A 26,714-nucleotide genomic window follows, 5' to 3' on the forward strand; every position below is an offset into this window, starting at 1 on the left:
GTTTGGTCATACCTTTCCTTCCAAGGAGTAAGCGTCTTTTAATTTCATGGCTGCAATCACCATCTGCAGTGATTTTGGAGTCCACCAAAATAAAGTCAACCACTGTTTCCACTGTTTCCCCATCTATTTGCCATGAAGTGACGGGACTGGATGCCATGATCTTAGTTTTCTGAATGTTGAGCTTTAAGCCAACTTTTCACTCTCCTCTTTCACTTTCATGAAGAAGCTCTTTAGATCTTCTTCACTCTCTGCCATAGGGGTGGTGTCATCTGCATATCTGAGGTTATTGATATTTCTCCCGGCAATCTTGATTCCAGCTTGTGCTTCTTCCAGCCCAGCGTTTCTCATGATGTACTCTGAATATAAGTTAAATAAGCGGGGTGACAATATACAGCCTTGAGGTACTCCTTTTCTATTTGGAACCAGTCTGTTGTTCCATGTCCGGTTCTAACTGTTGCTTCCTGACCTGCATTCAGGTTTCTCAAGAGGCAGGTCATCTGGTCTAATGTGTCACTTAAGGCTTGTGTTTCCTTATTAATTTTCTGTTTTGATTATCTTTCCATTGGTGTAAGTGGGGAGTGAAAGTTCTTTACTAATATTGTGTTACTGTCAGTTTCTCCTCTTATGTCTGTTAGTGTTTGCATGTGTATTGAGAGACTCCTATGCTGGGTGCATAAATATTTACAATTGTATGGCCTCTTGTTGGATTGATTCTTTGATCATTATGTAATGTCCTTCCTTATCTCTTCTAATGTTCATTATTTTAAGGTATGTTTTGTTGATATGAGAATTGCTACTCTGGCTTTGTTTTGATTTCCATTTGAATGGAACATCTTTTTCCATCCTCTCACTTTCAGCCTGTATATGTCTCTCAGTCTGAAGAGGGTCTCTTGGAGGCCGCATATGCATGGGTCTTGCGTTTGTAACCATTCAGCCACTCTCTGTCTTTTGGTTGGAGTGTTAAGTCTATTTACATTTAAAGTAATTATTGATATATGTGTTCCTACTGGAATTATCTTGTTTTGTTTGTTTTGATAGGTCTTTTGCTTCTCTTGTGCTTCCTGTCTATAGAATCCCCTTTAATATTTGTTGTAAAGCTAGTTTAAAGTGAAAGTCGCTCAGTTGTGTCCAATTCTTTACCACCCCATGGACTTCTCTCAGTCCACGGAATTCTCCAGGCCAGAATACTGGAGTGGGTAGCGGTTCCCTTCCCCAGATGATCTTCCCAACCCAGGAATCAAACCAAGGTCTCCTGGATTGCAGGCGGATTTTTTTCACCATCTGAGCTATCAGGGAAGCCCTGATAAAGCTAGTTTGGTGGTGCTAAATACTCCTAACTTTTCCTTATCTGTAAAATTTTGATTTCTCCGTTAATTTTGAATGAGATTCTTGCCAGGTAGAGTAATCTTGGTTGTAGATTTTTCCTTTTCAGTATTTTAAATATATTCTACCATTCCCTACTGGTCTGCAGAGTTTCTGGTGAAAGATCAGCTATTAATTGTATGGGGTTTCCCTTGTATATAACTTGATGCTTTTTTTATATTAAAATTTCAGTTTTATTGAGATACAGTTGACATGAAACATATTGAAAGTTTAAGGTGTTTAGTGTGATTTGATACATATATATATTGTGAAATGATTACAACAATAAGTTTAGTTAACACCACACAAGTGGTTTTCTTTTTTAATATAATAGGTTTACATTTAATTAATTTATATTAATCTTATATCCTATACAAATATATTTAAAATTTTGTATTTCATACATTGCTATTAAATGTCCATAGAGCATTTAGAAAAGCTGGCAATAAGATAAACATTACTAAATTTCAAAAAGTAGAATTCTTTTTGTGTGTGTGTGATTCAGTTATACACATACACATATATTATTTTGGAAATTATTTTCCATTATAGGTTATTATAAGATATTGACTATAATTCTGTGCTATACCATAAACCTTTGTTGCTTGTTTCATATATTATTTTTAATTTAGAAATCTAGTGTTCTATTCATACTGAATCAAACATATGGAATCAAAATGTCATAAATTTTTAGTTATGCAAAAATTCACATTTTCTAAATATATATAATACATATTATTTATGTATATATGCATGCAAAAACCTTTCTACTATGCTTGGTAAAGGCTTGAAAAAGAATTTTTTTTTTTTAAACAGATGGAAAAACTGGAAAACATAGATCAAATGAAATGGGAGCACTGAATATGGACTAGAAAAAATGAAACAAATGAGATAAAAGTAAAAGATTCTCATATAGTCCAGTTGTTTTTAAACATGTCTGTTCATTTGAAACATATCTGAAGCTTTGGCAAAAAAGAAAAAGAAAAAAGGAATACCGGGCATTTGTATTTTTCAAAAAAATTCCAAGATAATCTGATATGCATCTGCATTTTAAAAACTGATAACAGGTTTTTCTATTAATTGGTAGTTTTGATGATATGTGCTGTGCTGTATTTAGTCACTCAGTTGCATCTGACTCTGTGAGCCCATGGAGTGTAACCCACCAGATTCTACTGTCCATGGGAATTCTTCAGGCAAGAATACTGAAGTGGGCTACTTTGCCCCCCTCCAAGGGATCTTCTCAACCCAGGGATCGAACCCATGTCTCCCACATTGCAGGTGGATTCTTTATTGTCTGAGCCACCAGGGAAGCCCAAAAAGACTGGAGCGGGTAGCCTATCACTTCTCCAGGGGAACTTCCAGTTCCAGGAATCAAATTCAGGTCTCCTGCATTGCAAGCGGATTCTTTACCAGCTGAGCTACCAGGGAAGTCCTTTGATGATATAGAATTCTATTATTTTTCTGTTTACCAATCATGATGCAATGGTATTAAGTAATAGTTACATAATCATAATAGTAAAAGATGTTTATCAGTTTTCACAATCGATAGCCAGACAAAAAATAACAGACAATTACAGTTGCAAGCCATAATGGAAACATAATTAACCTAACAATATAAAATAGTTACATACAATTTGGGGGATCAAACAGAGTGATGTGGTAAGTGTATACATACACAGGTTTTCATCTGCTCTGCCAGTCTATGTCTTTTGGTTGGTGCATTTAATCAATTTACATTTAAGGTAATAATTGAGATGTATGATCCTATCACCATTTTCTTGATGTTTTGGGTTTGTTTTCTGTAGGTATGTCTTTTCCTTCTCTTTCTTCTTGCCTAGAGAAATTCCTTTAGCATTTGTTGTAAAGCTTGTTTCGTGGTGCTAAATTCTCTTAACTATTGCTTCTCTGGAAAGCTTTTGATTTCACCAACAAATATGAAGAAGAGTCATACTGAGCAGAGTATTCATGATTGTAATGTTCTTTCATTTCATCCTTAAATATGTCATGCCATTCCCTTTTGGCTTCTACAGTTTCTATTGAGACATTAGCTGATAGCCTGAGGGCAGTTCCTTTGTATGTTATTTGCTGTTTTCCCCATGTTGCTCTTAATATTTTATCTATGTCTTTAATTTTTGTCATTTTGATTACTATGTGTCTCAGCATGTTCCTCCTTGGTTTTACCTTGCCTGGGACTCTCTATGCTTCCTGGACTTGGTTGACTATTTCCTTTTCCATGTTAGGGAAGTTTTCAGCTATTATCTCTTCAAATATTTTCTTAGATCCTTTCTCTCACTCTTCTCCTTCTGGCACCCCTATAATGCAAATGTTCTTGTGTTTAATGTTGTCCCTTAGGCCTCTTAGATTCTGTTCATTTCTTTTTTCTGTATTCTGTTCTATGGCAGTGATCTCCACCATTCTGTCCAGGTCATTTATTTGTACTTCTGCCTCATTATTCTGCTATGGATTCCTTCTAGCATATTATTCATTTCTGTTTACTTATTCTTTAGTTCTTCTGGGTATTTCATAAACATTTCTTGTATCTTCTCGATCTTTGCCTCCATTCTTTTTCCAAGATCCTGAATTATATTCACTATCATTATCCTGAATTCTTTTTCTGAGAAGCTGCTTATCTCTGCTTCATTTAGTTGTTTTTCTGGGGATTTATCTTGTCCCTTCATTTGGGACATAACTTTCTACTTTTTCATACTGATTAACTTTCTGTAATGTGGTTTTGTTTTAGTCACTGTGGGATTGTGGTTCTTCTTGCTTTTTCTGTCTGCCCTCTGATGGATGAGGTTAAGAGGCTTGTGTAAGGTTCCTGATGGGAAGGACTGGTCTGGTGGGCAACACCTTACTGAGTAAAACTTTAATTCAATTATCTGCTGATGGGTGGGGTTGCACTCCTGCCCTGAGGAAACCCAACCCTTGAATCTATAGCTCTATCAATTTAATTCAGTCTCTCAGTCTTGTGTCTGACTCTTTGTGACCCCATGGATGGCAGCACACCAGGCTTCCCTGTCCATCATGAACTCCTGGAGCTTGCTCAAACTCATGTCTATCAAGTCAGTGATGCCATCCAACCATCTTATTCTCTGTCTCCCCATTCTCCTCCTGTCTTCAATCTTTCCCGGCATCAGGGTCTTTTCCAATGAATCAGTTCTTTGCATCAGGTGGTCAAAGTACTGGAGCTGTAACTTCAGCATCAGTCCTTCCAGTGAATATCCAGGACTTATTTCCTTTAAGATTGACTGGTTAGATCTTCTTGCAGTCCAAGAAATTCTCAAGAGTCTTCTCCAACACCAAGGTTCAAAAGCATCAATTCTTCACTGCTCAGTTTTATTTATGGTCCAAGTCTCACATCCATACATAACTGCTGGAAAAACCATAGCTTTGACTAGACAAACCTTTGTCAGAAAAGTAATGCCTCTGCTTTTTAATATGTTGTCTAGGTTGGTCAAAGAGTTTCTTCTAAGGAGCAAGCATCTTTTAATTCCATGGCTGCAGTCACTATCTGCAGTGATTTTGGAGCCCAAGAAAATAAAGTCTGGCATTGTTTCCCCAACTATTTGCCATGAAGTGATGGAATCAGATGCCATGATCTTCGTTTTTTGAATGTTGAGTTTTAAGCCAGCTTTTTCACTCTCCTCTTTTACTTTCATCAAGAGGCTATTTAGTTCTTCACTTTCTGCTGTAAGGGTGGTGTTATCTTCATATTTGAGGTTTTTCATATTTCTCCTGGCAGTCTTAATTCCAGCTTGTGCTTCATCTAGCCTGGCATTTCTCATGATGTACTCTGCATATAAATTAAATAAGCAGGGTGACAATATACAGCCTTGTCATACTCTTTTTGTGTGTGTGTTTTTTGGGGGGTGTCCACTGGAATCCTGTCTGTTGATGACTGGATTTATGTTTCTGTCTCACTTGTTGTTTGGGTGAGGCTTCCTGTGCTGGGTGCTGCTGGAAGTTGGGCAATGTTAGGTCTTGTATATACAGGTGGAAGCCTTCATGGGAATTCTTACTATTTAATACTCCCTGGGGTTTGGATTTCTCTGGCAGTCAAGGGTCCTGGACTCAGTGCTCCTGCTCCAAAGACTCAGGCCTGATCTCTGGCTGGGAAACCGAGTTTCCACAAGTAATTTATTATGGCATTAAAGGGGGTTAAAACAAACACACAAAAACAAAATGAGAAGCAAAAGACGAACCCCAGATAAATGGCACATACTAAGTCAGACATTAAAAACAAAAACAGTGGAAAATACACACATGCACACCCAAAGAATACCAAAACAATCCAAAGAAAAGAAAGTACAAGAGAGTGATGTGGAAAACAAAGGAAACCAAAAATGATATAAACCAATTAAAAAAAAACTGACTAAAACATAAACTAGAAGGCAAAACCAAAGCAAAGTGACAACTGAGGAATAAAGCAAAGAAAACCAAACAAGCTAACAAACATGTTGAAAAAAAGAAAGAAAAGGAAGAAAGGAAGGAAAATAGAAAAGCAAAGTTAAATAGAAGTATATTAAAAAGATATATATATATATACTTATATATATATATGAATAATTACAACAGGAAAAGAACAATAAGAAAAACAAAACCAAGGAAAAAATTTTAATCAGAAAAAAAAATTTTTAAATAAAATTATATATTAGAAAAACCCCACAGAACTGCAAAAGGCCAACATAGATGTAAAAGTATATGAAGGAAATAAAAATTGTTATTTAAAAACAGTTCTCAAAAGCTTAAATATGCTGATAGTAACAATCAAATCAACAACCACAGCAACAGAGGAAGAAAAGAAGAAAAATCCAGAACCAACTGCAGAACAAATCAAAATAGAAGAATAATAATAAATGTTTTTTCCAGATATCATCTGTCAGCGTTCTTTCGCTTGCTGTGAGTCACAGTCCACCTCTGTCTCCCTGGGATGCCCTCCAGCACTGGGCTGCTCTCTGGACCTGCAATGGGGACAGCTCAGACTCTAATGTGGTCATGCTGCTATGTATTCTTGCCTCCAAAGTGCATATCTGCCAGAGCTACTGCTTTTCCTTCTGTGGGGCCTCGCATTGTCCTTTTATATGTTCCATAGACACAAAATCTACCTAGTTGGTCATGTGGATTTAATCTGTGACTTGTACAGCTGGTGAGAAGGTTTTCAGTCCTCTTCCTTATCCACACTGCCCCTGGATTTCAACTGTGGTTTTAACTCCACCTCTGCATTTGGTGGAGAGTTTTCTCTTCAGGCTGCCCTGGAGGAGTTGGGTCTGACCCAGTAAGGACCTACAAAATGGACAATTGGGAAGAAACAGGTAATTCTTGGAAAGGTACAGTTTTCAAAGATAGAATCAAGAAGAATTAATAATATAAATAGACCAATCACAAGTAATGAAATTAAATTTTAATTAAATATCTTTAAAGAAATAAAAGTCCTGAATCAGATGGTTTCATAGGTGAATTCTCTCAAACATTTAGAGAAAAACTAATACATATCCTTCTCAAACTCTTCCCAAAACTTGTAGAGAGAAGAACACTACCAAACTCATTCTAGAAGGCCACCATCACACTAATACCAAGGCCAGACAAAGATATCACACACACAAAAATTACAAGTCAATGTTAGAGACACAGTCACAGAAATCCTCAACCAAATACTAGCAAATTGAATCTGACAACGCACTGAAAAAAATCATACAATACAATCAAGAGAGATTTGTGCTAGGGAGGCAAGGATTGTTGACTATATAGAGTTCAAGAGCTTTAGTATCCAACACTTAGATTTCAACTCCAGCTCTGCCACCTATTAGTTATGTGCCATTTTCTGGGAATAATATTGGTATTTGCATGATAGGATTGCAGTTTATTCTTGGAGGCCTCAATACCAACTGTCTTTAAACAACAGCCCAGAATAATTGTACCCTGTCACACAGTCTTGTGAAAGTACTGTGGAGAAAAATAAAGCATTAAGGAGGAAGGAGGCCACCAGAAAGAGTTTGCAGTTTTATATAGGGAGTTCAGGGGTCTTACTGAGAAGTTAACATCTGAACAAAGACCTGAAGTAGGTCAGGAAATGAGACATGTGGATACCTGGAAGGAGAGAATTCTAGAGAGGAAGGAGCATGCACAGAGTATTGAAGGAATAGCAGGAAGCCCAATATCCTAGAGTGCATTAAGGAAGGAGGGGAGTTAGGAAGATGAGGTCAAATGATACAGGACCTTCCAGATAAAGGGAGCTAATGGGGTGGTTCCGAGCTCATGAGTAAGGTGATGCAACTTAGGTTTTGAAAAGATTCATCTGGATGATATTTTGAAAATAGATATTAAAGGATTAGGGACAAAAATGAGAGACTCTGAGGCAACTGTGATAATCCAGGTGAGAAACAAAGACCCAATTGAACCAAGGAGGTGATGAGAGGAGAAGCATTTTGTTATAAACATTTTTTTTTCGTATAGATGTACAAAAATAAGTATTCAAATATATATAGAATGCTGAGATATATTGTCTAATAGAGAGTGAAAAAGAAATGAAAATGAAAAAAAAAAAAAAAGAACGAAGTCAAGGATAAAGCAAGGTTTTATGGCTAGAAAAATAAATGGAAGGATTGAGGTGACATTTGGAAGGATGACATATAGGAAGAATGTTTTGGGAGTTTGAGTTTAAACCTGTCAAGATAGAGATACCTATTATACATGCACATGGAGATATCAAGTAAACAGTTGGATATTCACACTATGGAGTCCAGGGACAGATTGTATCTCTAAGTCCTTTTTGCCACAGAAGGTCACAGGATTACTGCACAGCCAGAGCACCAAAAAGAAATGAGTGTAGACAGTGAAGCAAGGTCATCTGGGTATGAACGCCGGCTATTCAAAAATTTAGAGGTTGGAATGATACTGATAAAGGAAACTTTGGAGCAACCATCCAGTAGGCAGAAAATAATGGTGACTGCAAAGTGAAAATAGTGTTTCCAGGAAGCATAGGTCCACTGTGGCTGAGAACTTATAGGAAATTAGGACTGAAAATTGACCAGTGGATTTAACAACATAAAGTCAGCATAGTGACCAGACAAAGCAGACTCAATGGAGAGGTAGGGGCAATGCATAGAAAGAGGGAGAAAGAAATTGAGAGAAAAAAAATTTCCTCAAATAAGGCATACAGATTGTCAGTTCAACATGTTCAACATGAACAATTTGAGAAAAGCAATTCAGGACCACAAGCAGTTTCCACTTCATCAGCACTATGATGGCTAAAATTAAAAAAATAAAAATAAATAGCAAGAGTTCGAGATGCTGTGGAGAAATTCTCATATATTGCTGGTGGAAATGTAAAAGAGTTGCAGCTGCAGGTGGAAGATGGGAATGAGAGAAGAAGAGCAAGTAGAGGAAGATTTAGGAAGGATAACGCAACAGATGATAGTGACTGTTTGGGTGTCTGGAATGACAGAGAGAAAGAATTAAAATGAGTGAGATTATTATACCCTCCCTGCAATTATGCATACATCACTTACAACTAGGGAGAGTATTTAACATTGATAGACTTTAATTTTCCATTTGTATATTGGGGATTTTGGCATCACATAATTCTTGAATATTCATGAATAATAATGGAAAGGGAAGCTGACTTGAGAATAGGGATGCTGAAATCAACACACATTGTATGAGAGGAAGGAACTCTCACAAGACCCAAGAAGAAGAAGCATCTCTGCTTCAGGTGTCTCCTCTGAACCAGAGGGCAGGACAACTCATTGCATGTCTCCCACCTGCATCTACCATCTTATTGTCCTCCTAAGGAGCAATTCCACTTTCAGCCACCAACTGCTTCATCCATCATCAGGATGAACTCATTCCATGTTGAAGCACCTGAGTCAGAACCAGGATCCTGGAAAAGGAGCAAATGGAAGATAATCTCTGAATACTCCAAGATTCCAAGGTCTTCAGTGACCATGTGGCAAAGGATAAGATATGAATGCTGGAATTATCTAACACTAGATTTAAGAATTTGCTCTGATATCAACTATATATTGTCCTGTAAAATAGGAACAGTAATATCTACTCTAAAGACTTCTTATAAGAAGAAATAATATTTATAAAATTCACAGGACAAAGTCTGGTTCAATACAGGCTTGGAATGTTGAGTTAGTTTTCTTTTTCTTTTTTGTCTTATGCTTTGAGAAGTGAGGTAGGTGGGAGGGGGTCAATGGGTTGTCACATCTTACACTGCTTTTGGACTGATGGCACTGACACAGCCATGACCGATCACCTGGGATGCCAATGAGAGAGGTCATCTTCTCTCTTAGCCTTCTATTCAGCCTAAGCTAAACAGGCTAAAAACAGCTTTACTATGGAAACTCTATTTCTTCATTATCCATGTACCACCCAGCAGGATACTAGCATTGCTTCATAATGCTCAAGCTTTTAAGTCAGAATCTTGCTTTCTGAGGTCAGAAATGAAGCAGCTAAGCTTGCTGAGGTGGAAGTGGAATCAGGAGACCCAGACATCTAGATCAGCAGACAAAGGACCACAAATCATAGAAATATAGCGAGTCTATCTCTGACTCAAGAGCTGGAACTCAAGGCAGGAAGCAAAGGCTTTGATGAGGTGAGGACCCTCAGGAGGTGGATAAGCTCCCACACAATTCAGTGCAGGCTGCCTCAGGTCATCAGGAGGCTGGAGGTGGGTAGGGAAGCCAGGTAGAGTGGTTGAAGGTCATCAGGTTAATCTTGCTTCCTTGTAGACTTATTATCAAAAAGACTTCTATAGACTGTGCTCTGGGTCTCAGTCTGCTGAGTCCCTGTGGGAGCTAGGTGGAGGCTGGCTTACACCCTTCACAGACAGAGGTGCTTATCTCTTGGCACTGGCCTCCTAAAGACACAGCACCCTTCTGAGGGAGGTACAGCTGAGGTTAGCAGAGAAGAGTGATGACCAACCCAAGGCAAACTGTGGTAGGGGACTGGGCTTTGTTGAATGTGTCTGAAAAGGTCAGATGTGGAAGAGACCATTTCCAGATTTTAAGGAACATATAGAACATGTGACCTGGAAGGGGGCTTTGTGTTGAATGGTAGAATTCAAACAGGGATGAGAGGAAGGGACGGGGCAGGCATCACCATTTCAGGCAGAAGGATGTGAATGAGCATAGAGGAGGCTGACTAGGATCTGAGGCCAGCAGGTTGTGGGGGCTGAAGGTCAGAAGAAGCAGGAGAGGGCTGGTTCAGATCTTCCTTAAAATTCACTCCTTACAGTAGCTTCATCAGAGTCTGTGTGTTGGGGGAGCACCCTGCACTTCCATTCTAATGACCCCCACCCCAGACAGGAAAGGCCTGAGGCTGATTTCCTAAGAATATAAATCCATCCTGGGTCCTTCTCTGATACAGAAAAGGTTTGGAAGGGATAGAAACAGTACACATTCCTCTTCCCACTTCACAGGAGGTAGATTTGAGGTCCATGAACTGAAGCTGAGGTTAGTACTAGTGATCAGGAACAAGGGATGTGGCCTAGGGTATAATGCACACTGGATATTCCCCCAACGTACATACAGACACACACACACAATGCCCAACATGCAAATTTTGCCCTACACAGGGTGCAAAGCAAAACTCAGGACAGTCCTTTATGGACTCCCACCTACCCATGTGGCTTCCATAGATTCCCAGATCAGCACCCAGCACCAAGGTCCTAAACTCTTCCTCCGTGGTCTGGTAAATATCTCCCACACAGTCCCCATGCCTGAGCTTATGTCCTCGGGAAGATATACACCACCACACAGGAGAGGCTGTGGGGATTACCATGTGTAGGAAGGTCCTCTTTGGAAAGCTTCAGGAGAAGAGTCGATGATGGAAGAAGAGGATTTGTCCGGTAGGGTGAGTATCCTGAGTGGGAGGGCACTTGGGGAGGTGTCAGAGGATGTCAGAAGGACACATGTACCCAGAGAGTTGGCAGCAGAAAAGTCAGAGTAACACAGACCAGGGGCAGCTGGAGCCGAACCAGAGCTGGGAGAGGCAGGTGCCTGCATGAATCAGGCTATGAGTGGAGGTATCCTAGGAGTGCAGAGTCTCCTGCTTCCTCCAATTAAATTATCTTCATGGGCCCACTTTCTGGCTTGTGGACCTCACTGCAGACTCTAAAAGGCTCCTTTTCTTCTAAGTATGTTCACCAATTACCTATGAATGGAAGACAGAGGGTTTATAAGGAGCTGAGAGAGGCCCCAGAGTGATCCACATGGAACCAATGCTGCTGATATGAACTGCATGTGAATTCCCCCAAAGTGACCAGCTCTACATTGGCCCCACGTTTGAAATGTTCTTCGTAAATACCACTGACCACATGGTGAGAGACAGCAGGGCCAGGAACAGCAGATGACTGGGTTGACAGACCCAGGAGAAAGACCCATGAGAGCCCAGGCTGGGCACAGCTCCCAGTTCTCACCTTGTATGTGGCCTCTCCAGATGTCTGCTGGCTCAGCTCTGCATACTGGTCTCCACCATCATTGTTCCTCTGATTCTCCTGAAATTCTATACCTGAGTCATACACAGAGTGAAGCTTGAACCTTGGCCTTGAAAACATATACCTTCCCCCATGGCAATGAACCCCAAGGCCAAGCCTATACCCACCTTCCCCTTCCCCAGAGAGAATCCTTGAACAGCAAAATAAAGGAGGAAGGCAGCCAAAGGTTCAGTGGGGGAGGGATGGGAAGTGGGGTGGGAAGGAGAAGTGAAACCAGCCTCTTTCAGTCTTCATCTTCCTCTTCTTCCCACGTGTCTTCCAAAGGAACAGCCCAACTCCAAGGATCAACAGCATAACCACAACAGCCTTTATGATGCATGGCAGGGGGTCAGCACTGACCTGTCCATGTGAATCTGTTTTCCTCACACAGAGAGAATGAAGAAAGTTAAGGAAAGACAGAACTTGTAATACCCATTGCCAAGGGCAGATATAGAGAGAAGAGATGGCAAAGTCTGAGCTAAAGAGAAAGGAGTGAGTCAGTATCATTCATTCACCTAGGTCCCGAGCTCCTGCTCGATGCCAGGGATGCTGAGAGGAGCAAACAGGGGTCACAGAGTGGGAAGACTGAAAATACCAACATCTTCCAGCCAGAGAGATGGCAGTGCCATAGAAGTTTATACCTTGTACACTGGTCTTCAAGGAGGGCCTCCCAGAGGAGGTGATGCAAAAACTGACCCTTGAGGGAGGAATAGGCGTTTACCAGACATTCAGACTGGGCACAGCTTTCCAAGAAGGAGTGGAAATGGCTGTTTCCACTTCCATTTGTTAGTTCCATGACAAATCTCCAGCCCTAGGGAGATTGCAATCACCCTAGACAAGCAGGCAGGAGAGGGGTAGGGCAAGGGCGAGCTGGGCAAGGAGGATCAGAGGGAGGAAGAGGCTCTTTCCAGAGGGTCTTATGGATCATGCTGGGTGTTGAACTTTCTCTGAGACTCTAGAATGGAACCAAGGGAAAGGTATCATGAGATTTTAAGTAATGCTGATGTATCAGCTCCCACCAGCAGCTCATGGGAGATGGTTAGAGGTGCTGGACTACACACAAGATACCAGGTCATTCATGCAGTGAAATATTAACTGAACAATGCTAGAAGCTTTGTTTGGTATAAGAATTAAAAGGAGAACAGGACAAGTCCTCTGCCCTCAAGGTGTTCCAGGCTATGGAGAAGACAAACCTATCAGTAGCATTGCTACTCAGTGTGGGTGGCCATGGACTGCTCCTTAAAGGGGATGATGCCTGAGGCAGGGCAGTTACAGCAACTGCAATGCCTGTGCAACATGAGATTGAGCCACCCTTTGTTCAAACTTGACTCATAACAGAACTATAACTAAGTGCAGGACATGGGCTACATGCCCAAGACATGAGGAAAATCCTTCAATAGGAATAAGTAAGGAAGTGAAAAACTCTTGACTTGGGAGGTTTGATGGTAGAGGAAACAGCATTTCCAGAGGCTCAGAAGCTTGCAGCTTCAGGACACATTCAGGGAAGCCAAGCAAACAATTCAGTGTGAAGTGCGTGAGGTAAGGAACATGGGCAGAGGAGCTTCAGAGCTCTGAATCCTGAAGGAGTCCCTGGGCCAGACTCCTACAGATGGTACAGACCAATCACAAAATCCAATTGCTTTTTAAAAGACTACGCACTATGGATAATGAATGAGGTAGGAGAAGTGCTGGAAAACTATTGCCCTGGACCAGATCTGACACTGCCCTGCAGCATCTGGGAGGGAAGGAGCTCCCCGGAGGGCAACAGGCAGGCAGGTGCAGGCAGCAGGGAGCATGGGTCAGGAGAGGGGTGAGCCCTCAGAGAAATATATCTCTAGTGAATGCTTTAGCTGCTGCAGCTCTAGTTCTCTTCGCCTCCCCCACACTACCCCTGCTCTGCCTCCAGGGCCAGCTAGGACAGGGAATAGATCATCTTGAGCTGGGTGGACAAGATTTTCAATAAAAACGAATCCCTGTTTCTTGAGGGAAATGTGGGGGTGGAGTTGTACTGGCAGGCAAGGTCTTGAGAGACAGTTGAAAGCAGACATGCTGTGGCTGTACATATCAGACTCCTTTATGGGGTGACCCATTAAAATGCGGGGCTAATAACATGGTCGGGAGAAAAGCCCATGACCCTCAGCCCTGAGCTCTGACACTGCCCGTCCCCTCTGGCGGGTGCACTCACCAGAGACACAGACTTCTCCAAGGTCTAAGGTGGCAGTTTTCTGGTCCACCTGGTTGCTGACCACACAGGTCAAGCTGGCACTGGGTTGGCTCAGGGGCAGACTCAGAGCCAGGGTCCAGGAGTCTGAGGGTGGATCCAGCATTATTCTCTGCTCCCTGGGAAGGCCCATGCTCCCCCAGGTCACCTTCAGATCCTCTGTGTCCCGTGAGGCTGTGCACTCCAGGGTAGCATTGCACCAGCCTGGTGTGATGGATGCAGATTTGACCAGGATCTGGGGAAGGGGTGCAGGATCTGGGAGAGAAGAGACAAAAGAATGGGGCTCACATGATTGCAGAACATTTCAGTCTGCACATTCTCATCCATCATCTCGCTGAAACCCTGGCATTCTCCCCTTAATGATAGTGAACACATTTTACAGATAAAACACAATTTGCAGAACTAGAACAAATAATTTCACAATTTGTATGGAAATACAAAAGAACCTCGAATAGCCAAAGCAATCTTGAGAAAGAAGAATGAACCAGAGGAATCAACCTTCCTGACTTCAGATTGTAATACAGAGTTACAGTTCAAGACAGTATGGTACTGGCACAAAAACAGAAATATAGATCAACGGAACAAGATAGAAAGCCCAGAAATAAACCCAAGCACCTATGGGTACCTTATTTTTTTAACAAAGGAGGCAAGAATATACAATGGGGCAAAGACAGCCTCTTCAGTAAATGGTGCTGGGAAAACAGGTCAACCACTTGTAAAATAAGGAAACTAGAACACTTTCTAATACTATACACAAAAACAAACTCAAAATGGATTAAAGATCTAAACATAAGACCAGAAACTATAAAACTCCTAGACGAAAACAGGCAAAACACTCTTCGACATAAATCACAGCAGGATCCTTTATGACCCACCTTCCAGAGTAATGGAAATAAAAGCAAAAATAAACAAATGGGACCTAATTAAATTTAAAAGCTTTTGCACAATGAAGGAAACTATAAGCAAGGTGAAAAGACAACCCTCAGAATAGGAGAAAATAATAGCAAACAAAGCAAACTGACAATTAATCTCAAAAATATACAAGCAGCTCCTGCATCTCTATGTCAGAAAAATAAATGATCCAATAAAAAAATGGGCCAAAGAACTAAACAGTGAGCTGCAACAGCAAAAGCATTCACTAAAGAACTAAACTTTTTTCTCCAGAGAAGACACACGGATGGCTAAGAAACACATGAAAAGATGCTCAACATCACTCATTATCAGAGAAATGCAAACCAAAACCACAGTGGGGTACCATCTCATGCTAGTCAGAATGGCTGCTATCAAAAAGTCTACAAACAATAAATGCTGGAGAGGGTGCGGAGAAAAGTGTAAAACTTTTCTTACACAGTGTAAAAACCCTCTTACACTGTTGGTGGGAATACAAACTAGTACAGCCACTATAAACAGCAGTGTGGAGATTCCTTAAAAAACTGGAAATAGAACTGCCATACCACCCAGCAATCCCACTGCTAGGCATACACGCTGAGGAAAACAGAATTGAAAGAGACACATGTACCCCAATGTTCATTGCAGCACTGTTTACAGTAGCCAGGACATGGAAGCAACCTAGATGTCCATCAGCAGAAGAATGGATAAGAAAGCAGTGGTACATATACACAATGGAATATTACTCAGCCATTAAAAAGAATGCATTTAGATCAGTTCTAATGAGGTGGATGAAACTAGCCTACTATACAGAGTGAAGTAAGTCAGAAAGGAAAACACCAATACAGTATACTAACGTATATATATGGAATTTAGAAAGATGGTAACAATGACCCAGAGAAGGCAATGGCACCCCACTCCAGTACTCTTTTGCCTGGAAAATCCCATGGATGGAGGAGCCTGGTAGGCTTCAGTCCATGGGGTCGCTAAGAGTTGGACACAACTGAATGACTGAACGACTGAACGACTTCACTTTCATGCATTGGAGAAGGAAATGGCAACCCACTCCAGTGTTCTTGCCTGGAGAATCCTAGGGATGGGGAAGCCTGGTGGGCTGCCATCTATGGGGTTGCACAGAGTCAGACACGACTGAAGCGACTTAGCAGCAGCAGCAGCAATGATGACCCTATATGCGAGACAGCAAAAGAGACACAAATGTAAAGAACAGTCTTTTGGACTCTGTTGGAGAAGGCGAGGGTGAGATGATTTGAGAGAATAGCATTAAAACCTATATATTATCATATGTGAAACAGATCGCCAGTCCAGGTTCGATGCATGAGACAGGGTGCTCAGGGCTGGTGCACTGGGATGACCCTGAGTGATGGGATGGGGAGGGAGGCGGGAGGGGGGTTCAGGATGGGGAACACACGTACACCCACGGCTGATTCATGTCAATGTATGGCAAAAACCACTACAATATTGTAAAGTAATTAGCCTCCAATTAAAATAAATAAATAAATTTTTTAAAAAACCCACGATTTACCGAATACTTAACACACAGCAAGTGACAATAAAGAGGGGAGCCACTGAGGTAAGTTGTATGTGATTTTACTAAATTGTGTGTGTGTTTAGAAAGCCTTGAAGATCTCCAACTAGAAAATAAACCCTGATCCCACTTTCCCAATACCCATTATTTCTGAGAAAATTGGGTTTCTCCTAGAAGCAGTAGAAGTCTGGGACAGAAGGCCTAATTCTAGATCAACATCTTGCCCTTCTCTCTTGCACAGATAATGCTTGAAATTGTATAGCCTCTGGAGAAGAGAGACACCTGGTTAGCACTGGGACCCCAGAGAAATGTTCTGTGCTCACAGGGATGGACAAATTTGTGGGAGATACAGTGGTAGCAACTACTGTGATGAGTCTGAGTCTGGTTAGAACATGCCACTGAACTTGAGACGTGATATACCAATCAGTTGGTTGTAGAAATCACATGGGAACCTAAAGCAGCAACAGTCAATCTCTCACAGCAGATATTTTCCTAGGCAGGCAGACTTCAGGGAAAAAAGTGTTGACTAAGTGAGGGTCTCTGGAAATGTTACAGAGTAACTTTTCTCCTACATCTACTGAAGGCTTCTAGAGCTGGATTGGTGGACTCTTTGCCGGTGAGGCTGGTCTTGGGCTGGCGCTGAGTAAAAGGAGAAGGAGGTACAGACTACCCATAGATTTCTGAATTGTGATGGATGAATAATGGACCCCAAATAAGTCCAGATCCAATCCTCAGAACCTGTGACTATATTAGGTTATGTGGCAAGCTGAAATTAAGGTAACAGATGGAATTAAGGCTTCTAATCAGCTTGCTTTAAAATAAGATTATTCTGATTACTTGGATGGGACCAATGTAATCACAAGTGTCGTTAAACATGGAAGGAAGAAGAGGATGAGGTCAAAGGGATAAGATTTGAAAAGAATTGGTCCCAATATTGCAGGCTTTTAAGATGGAGGAAGGTGATCATGAGCCAAATAATCTAAACAACCACTAGAAGGTGGAAAATACAAATAAATGAATCTCCTTCTGCAACCTCTAGAAAACAACAGAGCCCTGGCAATACGTTGACTTTGGCCTGGTGAGACCCATGTGTGACTTCTGACCTGTAGCTCAGAAAGCTAATAAATTTGCTTTGTGTTAAGTCTCCAAATTAAAGCAGCAACAGACAACTAATACACCCATAAAGTAAACCTGGACCTAAAAAGAACAATAATTGTTATGGTAATATCATTTCCCCAAATTTCCATTCTCCTCTCCCAAAATACTAAAGCGGTTTTATCCCTGGTGTAAATATCAAGTCCTCTCATCATTTGCAGTAAACCACTAACTTCCTAATTCAAAGGAGAAAAGGAGTCTGAAGGCTGGTGTCTGGAAGGGATCCTGAAAAATGGGGCCTGTGTGAAACTCCTAGCACAAAGGCAGGAGGGAAGCCATAGGGTGGGGTGAGGAGTGTCACTCACCACAGACAGTGAGGAGGAAAACCTGGGTAAGTTCTATTCCTCCAGGGAAGCTGACTCGAGCCCGGTACTGCCCACTGTCCTCTCGGGTCAGGTTCTCAATCCTCAGGGACATCACATTGGGCACATGGACCCTGTGCTGGTACTTGTCCTGGAGGCTGACCCAGGTTGGGGTGTCTGCCCCACGGAGGACTCGCAGCAGGACTCTGTAGTTTGACTCAGGGCCAAAGCCCCATAAGACTTCCTCTGGGTCAGCTTCTTGCTTCTTGGTCATATGAAACAACACAGAACCTCCTCGGATCCCCTGCAGGGGAACATGGGCTCCAGAATCCTGAACTCCAGAACCATGTGCTCCAGAACTCTTGACTCCAGTGCTGCGGATGCCTAGGGCATGGGACACAGGAACCATATTTTCAGTAACAATCAAGGAGTAAACTATATAGCCTATATTTTAAACAAAATTCATCCAATATCCTCCCTTGATTCTTAGGAGGCAAACTAGCAACATGATTTTGAAGCAATTCTACTATTAAATCCTAGTTCTAGTGAACTGTTACCTTGAGTAGGTAACTTTAACTAATCTGCAATTTCCTCACCTACATTATAAATTGAATGAGATCATGGATCAAAAGCACCTAAATACTTTCTATCAATACCAAACTCATAACTGTAGGAGGAGCTTCTTAACTGACCCCTTACGTTCACATCCTTATGTAGTGCCCTCCCCTGGAACTGGGCCGCATCTAGAGAGTGGCTTAGGACTAGACCAGAGCAGACGTGATGGATGTCACTTGAGTGATCCTAGGTTATACAAGACTGGGACTTCCCTGTTGCTCACACTCTCTCTCTTTCACTTTCACTCTTGTTCGCTCTGAGGAACTCAGCTGCCATGTTGTAAGCTGCCCTAAGAAGGGGCCCACATGACAAGAAATTGAGGGTGCCTCTGGCCAACATCCAGAGAGGAAATGGCACCCTCAGTCCAATAGCCAAGGAACTGCCTCCCATTAGCAATCCATGAGAGCTCTTGGAATCAAGATACTGATGCAGCCAAGACTCTGATTTCGGTCTTGAGGACCCTGAGCCAGAGGACTCAGCTGATCCAACTCTAAGCCCTGAACCACAGAAACTGTGAGATTATATCTGATTGTGTTTAAGGCAGTAAGTTTTGGGATAACACATTACACAGCAATAGATACCTAATACAAACATGAAGACTGCTCTCCTTCCCGGCATCTTCAGGGCAATGTAGTAGTCAGGACAGGCTAGGCTGTGTTAGGTAATGAACAGTTACAGTACCTCAGTATCTCAGAACAAGCAGAGTTTGTATCTCCTACTACAGGCCCCCTCAGAGAATGAGGGAAGGATCCTAACTCAAATGTTGGAGGATTTACTACCTTGTAGCCACACCCATGAAGTTCACAGCATCCACACAGGCTCCCAGCCCCACTGCAGAGATGGGAGACAGGAGAATCACACAGGAGTTCCACTGCATCTCTCCAGAAGTAGTGTGCTCTCTGCTCATGTTTTTTGGCTCCATGGGCCAACAGGCTAACTGCCAAGGACTAGAATATGAGGGGGAGAGCTAGTGATCATTTAATGAGCTCTGCTGTCCTTGCTTATTTAACTTATATGCAGAGTACATCATGACAAATGCTGGGCTGGAGGAAGCACAAGCTGGAATCAAGATTGCCAGGAGAAATATCAATAACCTCAGATATGCAGATGACACCACCCTTATGGCAGAAAGTGAAGAAGAACTAAAGAGCCTCTTCATGAAAGTGAAAGAGGAGAGTGAAAAGTTGGCTTAAAGCTCAACATTCAGAAAACTAAGATCATGGCATCTGGTCCCATCACTTCATGGCAAATAGATGGGGAAACAGTGGAAACAGTGGCTGACTTTATTTTTCTGGTCTCCAAAATCACTGCAGATGGTGATTGCAGTCATGAAATTAAAAGATGCATACTCCTTGGAAGGAAAGTTATGACCAACCTAGATAGCATATTAAAAAGCAGAGGCATTACTTTGTCAACAAAGTTTCATCTAGTCAAGGCTATGGTTTTTCCAGTGGTCATGTATGGATGTGAGAGTTGGACTATAAAGTAAGCTGAGTGCCAAAGAATTGATGCTTTTGAACTGTGGTGTCGGAGAAGACTCCTGAGAGTCTCTTGGACTGCAAGAAGATCCAACTAGTCCATCCTAAAAGAGATCAGTCCTGGGTGTTCATTGCAAAGACTGATGTTGAAGCTGAAACCCCAATACTTTGGCCACCTGATGCTAAGAGCTGACTTATCTGAAAAGACCCTGATGCTGGGAAAGATTGAGGGCAGGAGGAGAAGGGAACGACAGAGGATGAGATGGTTGGATGGCATCACTGACTCAATGGACATGGGTTTGGTTGGACTCCGGGAGTTGGTGAGGGACAGGGAGGCCTGGTGTGCTGAGGTTCATGGGGTTGCAAAGAGTCGGACACGACTGAGCGACTGAACTGAACTGAACTGTCCTTGTGACCCTGAGTTGTAACCAGTGGGCACATTTGCTGCAGGGCCACCACCTCCTGAGCCCACCCTCCCTCTTCAGACATAGGCCCAAGGGATCTGATACCCTCTGTCCTTTCTGGGGACCAGGTAGGACAGAACAGAATGGGGGAAAGTGCCCTATCCTAAAAAGATGATCAATCTGCTTCTTCCAGCAGGTCAGGATTCATCTGCTGTGATTGGTCTCAGCCTTCCACAGTCCCAGTTTTCTTTCCAATTCAATAAAATCTCATCATTTCAGACCTGTCTCCCTCCCGCTGCTGCTGCTGCTAAGTCGCTTCAGTCGTGTCCGACTCTGTGCGACCCCATAGATGGCAGCCCACCAGGCTCCCCTGTCCCTGGGATTCTCCAGTCAAGAACACTGGAGTGGGTTGCCATTTCCTTCTCCAATACATGAAAGTGAAAAGTGAAAGTAAAGTCGCTCAGTTGTGTCAGACTCTTAGCGACCCCATGGACTGCAGCCTACCAGGCTCCTCCATCCATGGGATTTTCCAGGCAAGAGTACTGGAGTAGGGTGCCATTGCCTTCTCCTCTGTCTCCCTCCTACTGTACTTATTCTCCTTCCCGGCTCTCACTGGAAGCAGAGAATAGCACATGCTAGTGTGCACATGCCCAAGGGTTTCAGATATTTCTTTGTATTCATTTAATCACTAACTCATTTAATCAGGCATCTCCTCCAGGTCAGGCTTCAGGGGGCATCTGTCCAGACCCCTCCTTGTCACAGAAGAGGAAGCTTCTCAGGAGGTGGACTTGTGCTGGGCAGAGCCGCTCCTGGCACCAGGGCTCCCCACTCCCAGCCCAGAGCTTCTCCCCTGCAGGAGCTCCCATCTGCTCCCCACCCTGTCCCTGTCCTCCCCAGGGGCTCCCATCCCAGCACTGTTGTCTCATCACCAGGATCTGAGCAGCTCCTGGAGGCTCATCCTCCAGTTTTCCTCTCTTGAAACAAGGAAGCAAGAACTTTGAAGGTCTTAGCAGGGCAGGAACTTCTTGCCAGCTGAGGGTTAAACAACCATCCAGCCAGACTCCCCACTTGCTGGGGGAAAAAAAAACAAAACAAAACAGGAACCAGGGAGAGATGAAGCTCAGCCCTCAGGCTACAGAGAGGATCCACTCAGAAGGGAATAGTGAGCCCACCTGTGAGGATGATGGAAGATGATTTTGAAAGAAAAGGAAGAGGGCAAGAGCTGTGATCTACCAAAGGTCTAATCCTGAAGGAGAAAAGAAAGTCAGAGAGAGTGTAGTTAAAAACAAGATAGTGTAAAAGTTTACTTAATGTAATAATGTAAAATTTACCATTAACAAATCAACTTAAAACTGTGTCCATTTCTCCCTCTCTCTTGTGTAATCTGCCAACCCGAAAGACTATGGACAAAACACTAAATAACAGAACAGGTTTTCCACTTAAAAATTGAAGAGTAAAGAAGGTCTACAGTTTACTGTTGACATAGAGTTTTCATGTTAAAAAGGAAGTAATGTTTTGCAAAGCTCATTCTTAATTCAAGACATCTCTTTATAAACAGTCTCTAATTCATTAATTTTCATATAACTCCTACAAGTTCATTTAGTCCCTGGGATACTAAAAAAAGGCTTTCCAACTTTCTCCAGATTTCATAATTTAGTGGGCATTTCCTCATTAGTTTATATTTAATTTCCATATACATAATCATATAACCTTCCAGGAAGTCATGTATGTGATTAGGGTTTTGTCCAGTCTTGAGTTCACTGTTCACTTAATTCCCCGTAGTTTCTACATCACTTTCTCTTCTCTTTTCCCCGAGTTCACCCACCTCAAGAGCCCACATTACCAGTCTATTGTTCCTTCCATAGTTTCGCCATATTCTTACAACAGGTGGATATACAGAAACCCTTAAACTTAAGACGCTGCTATTCCTTTTACAAAAGCAGAATTTCATTTCATTGTATTTAACATCCTGCATCTTTCCCAAGAAATCAAGACTCCAGTTGCTTTCTCCATCTCAGACAGAGTTCTAGGCAACCGCCTCCTCCACAGGACAGCAACACAGACTGTCAGATTCCCTCTGGGTTGTTCCCCAGCCTGTCCAAGTCAAGGACCCAGGTTCTTAGTCTCTCTCCCTCTCTGCAGGCCACTCTGAGTTCTCCAGACTTCCCATTACTGCTGCAGAGACAACCTTACCTCCCTCGAATGTTTCCCTTGAAATAGTGAAGGCTGCCTGAGCTCAGGTGTCATAGACTTGCCACAACCAGGAAGTCATTTTGCTCTTCTGTTCACCCCAGAACTCTAAACCAAATGCACTGCATTTGCTAAATAATTATAAAGCTGTTATTTCTTTTTGTTCACCAAGGACATTAGGCAGAGAAAAAGCACCCTGACTCCCTGTTCCCCCCAAAGGCCCTCCCTCCCAGGAGCCTGGGCCACTCACTGAGGAGGAGGCTGATGAATCCCAGGAACCTGAAGGCCCAGCGGAGGCGGAGGTCTTCTGAGCAGGGCCCCATCTCAGTCTGCCTGACACCCTGTGCAGTTGCAGAAGAAGCATCTAGATGGAGCAGAAAGAGCTCCTCTCAGAAAGAGAGGAGGGAGTGTCACTCAAAGGGCATTTATGCTATTCTCCACCCCTAGGGCGGGGCTAGCATGTTCTGGTTTGCAGTCCACCAGCCTGTACTAAGCCACTCAGACATTTCCTATTACTATTGCCAGCATCTACAGTAGGACATCAATAAACAATTGCAGAGTAAAATACTGCACTGCTTCACTATGTTGGAGATGCCCATCCTGTGGTCATACCAGACTGTTAATCTCACACTCCCATACTAGCAATCCTTAGACTCCCCTTACCTGTTCCCCGTGGGAACAGCTCAGCCCAGATAGCCATGCTCATCCAAAGCAGCCTGTGGTCAAGGCACAGAACTCATGCTATTTCAGCCAGGGTAAGCACAAGTCTGTGGCTTTTGGTGTTGTCTCCTATGTCTTCACACTATTTGGTGAGTTTGATTTTCCATAAGCTTCAACTGTCACTTGCCTAAGTAAGAAATTATGAGCAAAAGAACAAAGTTCTTTGAGTGTCATTTCCCTTACCACCAATGCAATTGTCAGCATTTATCTATTGCTTGCACCCTTATGGTTTTCCCTGACTTATAGCTTTCACTAGTGTTAGGCATGCTCCCTACACACAGGGCAAAGCCAGAGCCCACAGGATCTGATGGGCTCTTGTCTGCATCCCACCCACCACTTCCCTTAAGACTCTGCCAGCCCTGTACCTGCTATCACAGAGGGGCAGGGAGAGATGTCTACAGTCCCCTCCTAGGCACAGACTTGGCTGCCTCAGACTCACTGCTACCTACTGAGGATCAGGCTCTGGTCTCTTCTCTTGAGACTAAATACTCCACACCAGAGAACTGTCAGAGTCCACACCCTGCAGGAGCAGCCCCGTCTATCTAACTCCTGGTCTATAAAGGGGAATGCCAAGTTATTCATTTAAAATAAAAGTCTGAGGGCAGATGCCAAAAAAGGGGCCCAAGACAGCCCCTCCCTGTGACCAGGGTCTCTTTCCAACAATAAGGTGGCTTGCTGGGCACAGACCTCACAATGATCATGGTAGGGGGCTTTTTCTCCCTCATTTTGAAACTTCCTACCCAATTAAAACACTCTTTTGTGGGAAGATTGCTGTGACCCCAAACCTTTTCATGAAAAGTATGGAGAAAGGGAAGAAGTAACTTCACAGTGGATGAGCCTGGGGAACACTCCCTTCAGCCAGGTGATGAAGGTCAGCATCCTCCACGGTACGTCATGTTGGTAACATGTACCCTTGATGTGATACGGTGAAAACAGCACTTTCTTCAGTGGTCCTCCACCCAAAACAGTACAGTGTGCTAGGAGGGGAGGGGGGCACTGAAGGGGCAGCGAGGCCCCTCTGAGGAAGGATGACTAAGCTGAGGCCTATAGATTCTGGTGGCCATGAGCTCCATGTGGACAATCCCAGTGGGCTGTCTTCACCTTACTGACTTTTGGCAGTTTCTTTTTTCAAGAAACCTTTACCTGGATTGCTGGACACCAGAGTCTCCTGACTTTCACCCTGCATCACTGGCCACTCCTTCTCAGCCTCCTCTTCCTGACTATGACCTTCTGAAGCCCAGACCTAGCTGCCTGGGCCACTTGCCTGTTTACACAAACCTTTTTCTGAATTCCAGACTCATGTGTAAAATTGCCTACTTGAGAGTCCCACGTGAAGTTCCCACTGCATCTCTAACTCAAATTTCATGCCTGACCCTCAAGCCTGCTTCTTCCCTGGTGGTCCCTGTCTCAGGACATGGTGCCTCATTTTCCATGGTGCTCAGGCCAAAATCCTTATTCATCTTTTGCTCAGATTCGTGTCTGAACCATCAGTAAATCCTGCTACCTCTCCATAATATTTCATGGATCCACCCCCTTCTCACCACGTCCACTGTTTTCACTTTTATCTAGAATTGCTGGGGCCTTGCAACACATGCCCAGACTGCACACTTGCTGCACTGCACACACAACCAGAGTGGACCTTTAAACTACTGTCATGTCTTGTTCCTCTCAAAACACTCTGCTGTTAGCCCTCCCACTTGGAAAGAAATTCAAGCCCTGATCTTATCCTTCCAGGCCAATGCCATTTTTCCCCTGGCCACTTTTACCACCTCATCTCTCCAGGTTCTAGCCATCACTTCCCTCCAGCATCACACGCCATATGTCTGTACCTCCAGTGCTTCACACAGGCTCCCAGCTCAAGGCACTGGCACATGCATATTCTCGTCCCAGAATGTCCTTCCACCTACTAAAATGGCTCTCACTCACAGTCACTCAGGTCTGTCAAAATACCACTTGCCCAAAGAGGTCTTCCTTATAGAGTTCTACTTGTTCTGTCTTCACACACTTGTCACCACCTGACCTTGCATATCTATTTCATCATTTGTTGATTTCCATTATTCCCCTTATGATGTGAGTTCTTGAGAGCTGGGAATTTATTCATCTTATTCTCTTCTGTATCCCTAGCACTGAGAAAAATAGTAAGCATCTTGTCATTATTCTTTGGAGTTGTGATAGCCTAGTGATTAAAAGTGTGGACTCTGGAGCCAGACCATTTGGCTCAAAATCACAAAAGTTTAAAAAACGTGTAGAAAAACAGTCACTCTGGAACTCTGCTGGGAGTGACACAAAGTGGTAGAACCCATGGGGACAAAATTTGGCAACACCCAAAGAGTCAAAGTGCTGTACTCAATACCAGCAAATTTGGTATTGAATATTCCCTGAATATTCATTGGAAGGATTGATGCTGAAGCTGAAACTCCAATTCTTTGGCCACCTGATGCAAACACCCACTCATTGGAAAAGACCTTGATGCTGGGGAAGACTGAGGGAAAGAAAACTCAGCAGTGGCCACAGGACTAGTAAAGATCAGATTTCTTTCCAATCCCAAACAAGGGCAATGCCAAAGAATGGTCAAACTACCATACAGTTGTTCTCATTTCACATGCTAGCAAGATACAGCTCAAAATCCTTCAAGCTAGACTTCAACAATACATGAACTGAGAACTTTCAGATGTACAAGTTGCATTTAGAAAAGGCAGAGGAACCAGAGATCAAATTGTCAACATCCATTGGATCATAGAGAAAACAGGGGAATTCCAAAAAATATCTACTTCTGCTTCATTGACCATGCCAAAACCTTTGCTTGTGTGGATCACAACAAACTGTAGAAAATTCTTAAAGAGATGGGAATACCAGACCACCTCACCTGCCTTCTGAGAAACCTGTATGCAGGTTAAGAAAAAGAGTTAGAACCAGATATGGAACAACCGACTGGTTCAAAATTGGGACAGGAGTACATTAAGGCAGTATTTTATCACCCTCCTTATTTAACGTATTTTCAGGATGCATCATGCAAAATGCTGAGCTGGATAAATCACAAGCTGGAATCAAGACTGCCATAAGAAATATCAACAAACTCAGATATGCAGATGAGACCACCCTAATGGCAGAAATTTAAGAGGAACTAAAGAGCCTCTTGATGAAGGTGGAGGAGGAAAGTGAAAAACCTGGCTTGAAATTCAGCACTCAAAAAACTAGGATCATGGCATACAGTCCCATCACTTCATGGCATACAGATGGGGAAAAAAATGGAAACTGGCAATTTTTATTTCCTTGGGCTCCAAAATCAGTGCAGACTGTGACTGCAGCCATGTAATTAAAAGATGCTTGTTCCCTGAAAAAAAGCTACGACA

The 26,714-nt window shown here is 42.8% G+C and overlaps 1 protein-coding gene across 8 annotated transcripts; it reads right to left on the reverse strand.

Annotated features, from left to right (window-relative positions):
- Positions 1 to 1,778: 1,778 nt before the first annotated feature.
- Positions 1,779 to 23,037, reverse strand: LOC133040589 (uncharacterized). Of its 8 annotated transcripts, none has more exons than XR_009689010.1 (7): positions 22,892 to 23,037; positions 17,958 to 18,338; positions 14,028 to 14,318; positions 12,082 to 12,216; positions 11,786 to 11,877; positions 11,146 to 11,520; positions 1,779 to 5,155 (listed from the first exon to the last, which is right to left on the reverse strand). XR_009689010.1 is itself a non-coding variant. In XM_061120476.1 (6 exons), exons 1-6 carry the CDS (start codon positions 22,962 to 22,964, stop codon positions 11,500 to 11,502), a joined length of 993 nt encoding a protein of 330 aa, XP_060976459.1. In that variant the 5' UTR covers positions 22,965 to 23,037; the 3' UTR covers positions 6,749 to 11,499. The 8 variants fall into 8 exon arrangements, 1 of the variants encoding a protein (XP_060976459.1); XR_009689009.1 differs by lacking the exon at positions 1,779 to 5,155 and adding an exon at positions 6,016 to 6,645; XR_009689007.1 differs by lacking the exon at positions 1,779 to 5,155 and adding an exon at positions 6,017 to 6,645 and having other exon boundaries at positions 10,989 to 11,520.
- Positions 23,038 to 26,714: the final 3,677 nt, after the last annotated feature.

This window comes from Dama dama, chromosome 20, assembly GCF_033118175.1.
Source record: "Dama dama isolate Ldn47 chromosome 20, ASM3311817v1, whole genome shotgun sequence".
Classification (NCBI taxonomy): Eukaryota; Metazoa; Chordata; class Mammalia; order Artiodactyla; family Cervidae; genus Dama; species Dama dama.

Excerpts from the sequence above, each read along its gene's own strand:
- LOC133040589 (XM_061120476.1), bottom strand. The coding sequence starts at position 22,964 with ATGGGGCCCTGCTCAGAAGACCTCCGCCTCCGCTGGGCCTTCAGGTTC. Across the intron at positions 18,339-22,891 it reads ATTCATCAGCCTCCTCCTCA|GCATCCGCAGCACTGGAGTC; the intron begins GTGAGTGGCCCA and ends CCCATGCCCTAG. Across the intron at positions 11,878-12,081 it reads GAAGATGAAGACTGAAAGAG|GTATAGAATTTCAGGAGAAT; the intron begins GCTGGTTTCACT and ends TGTATGACTCAG.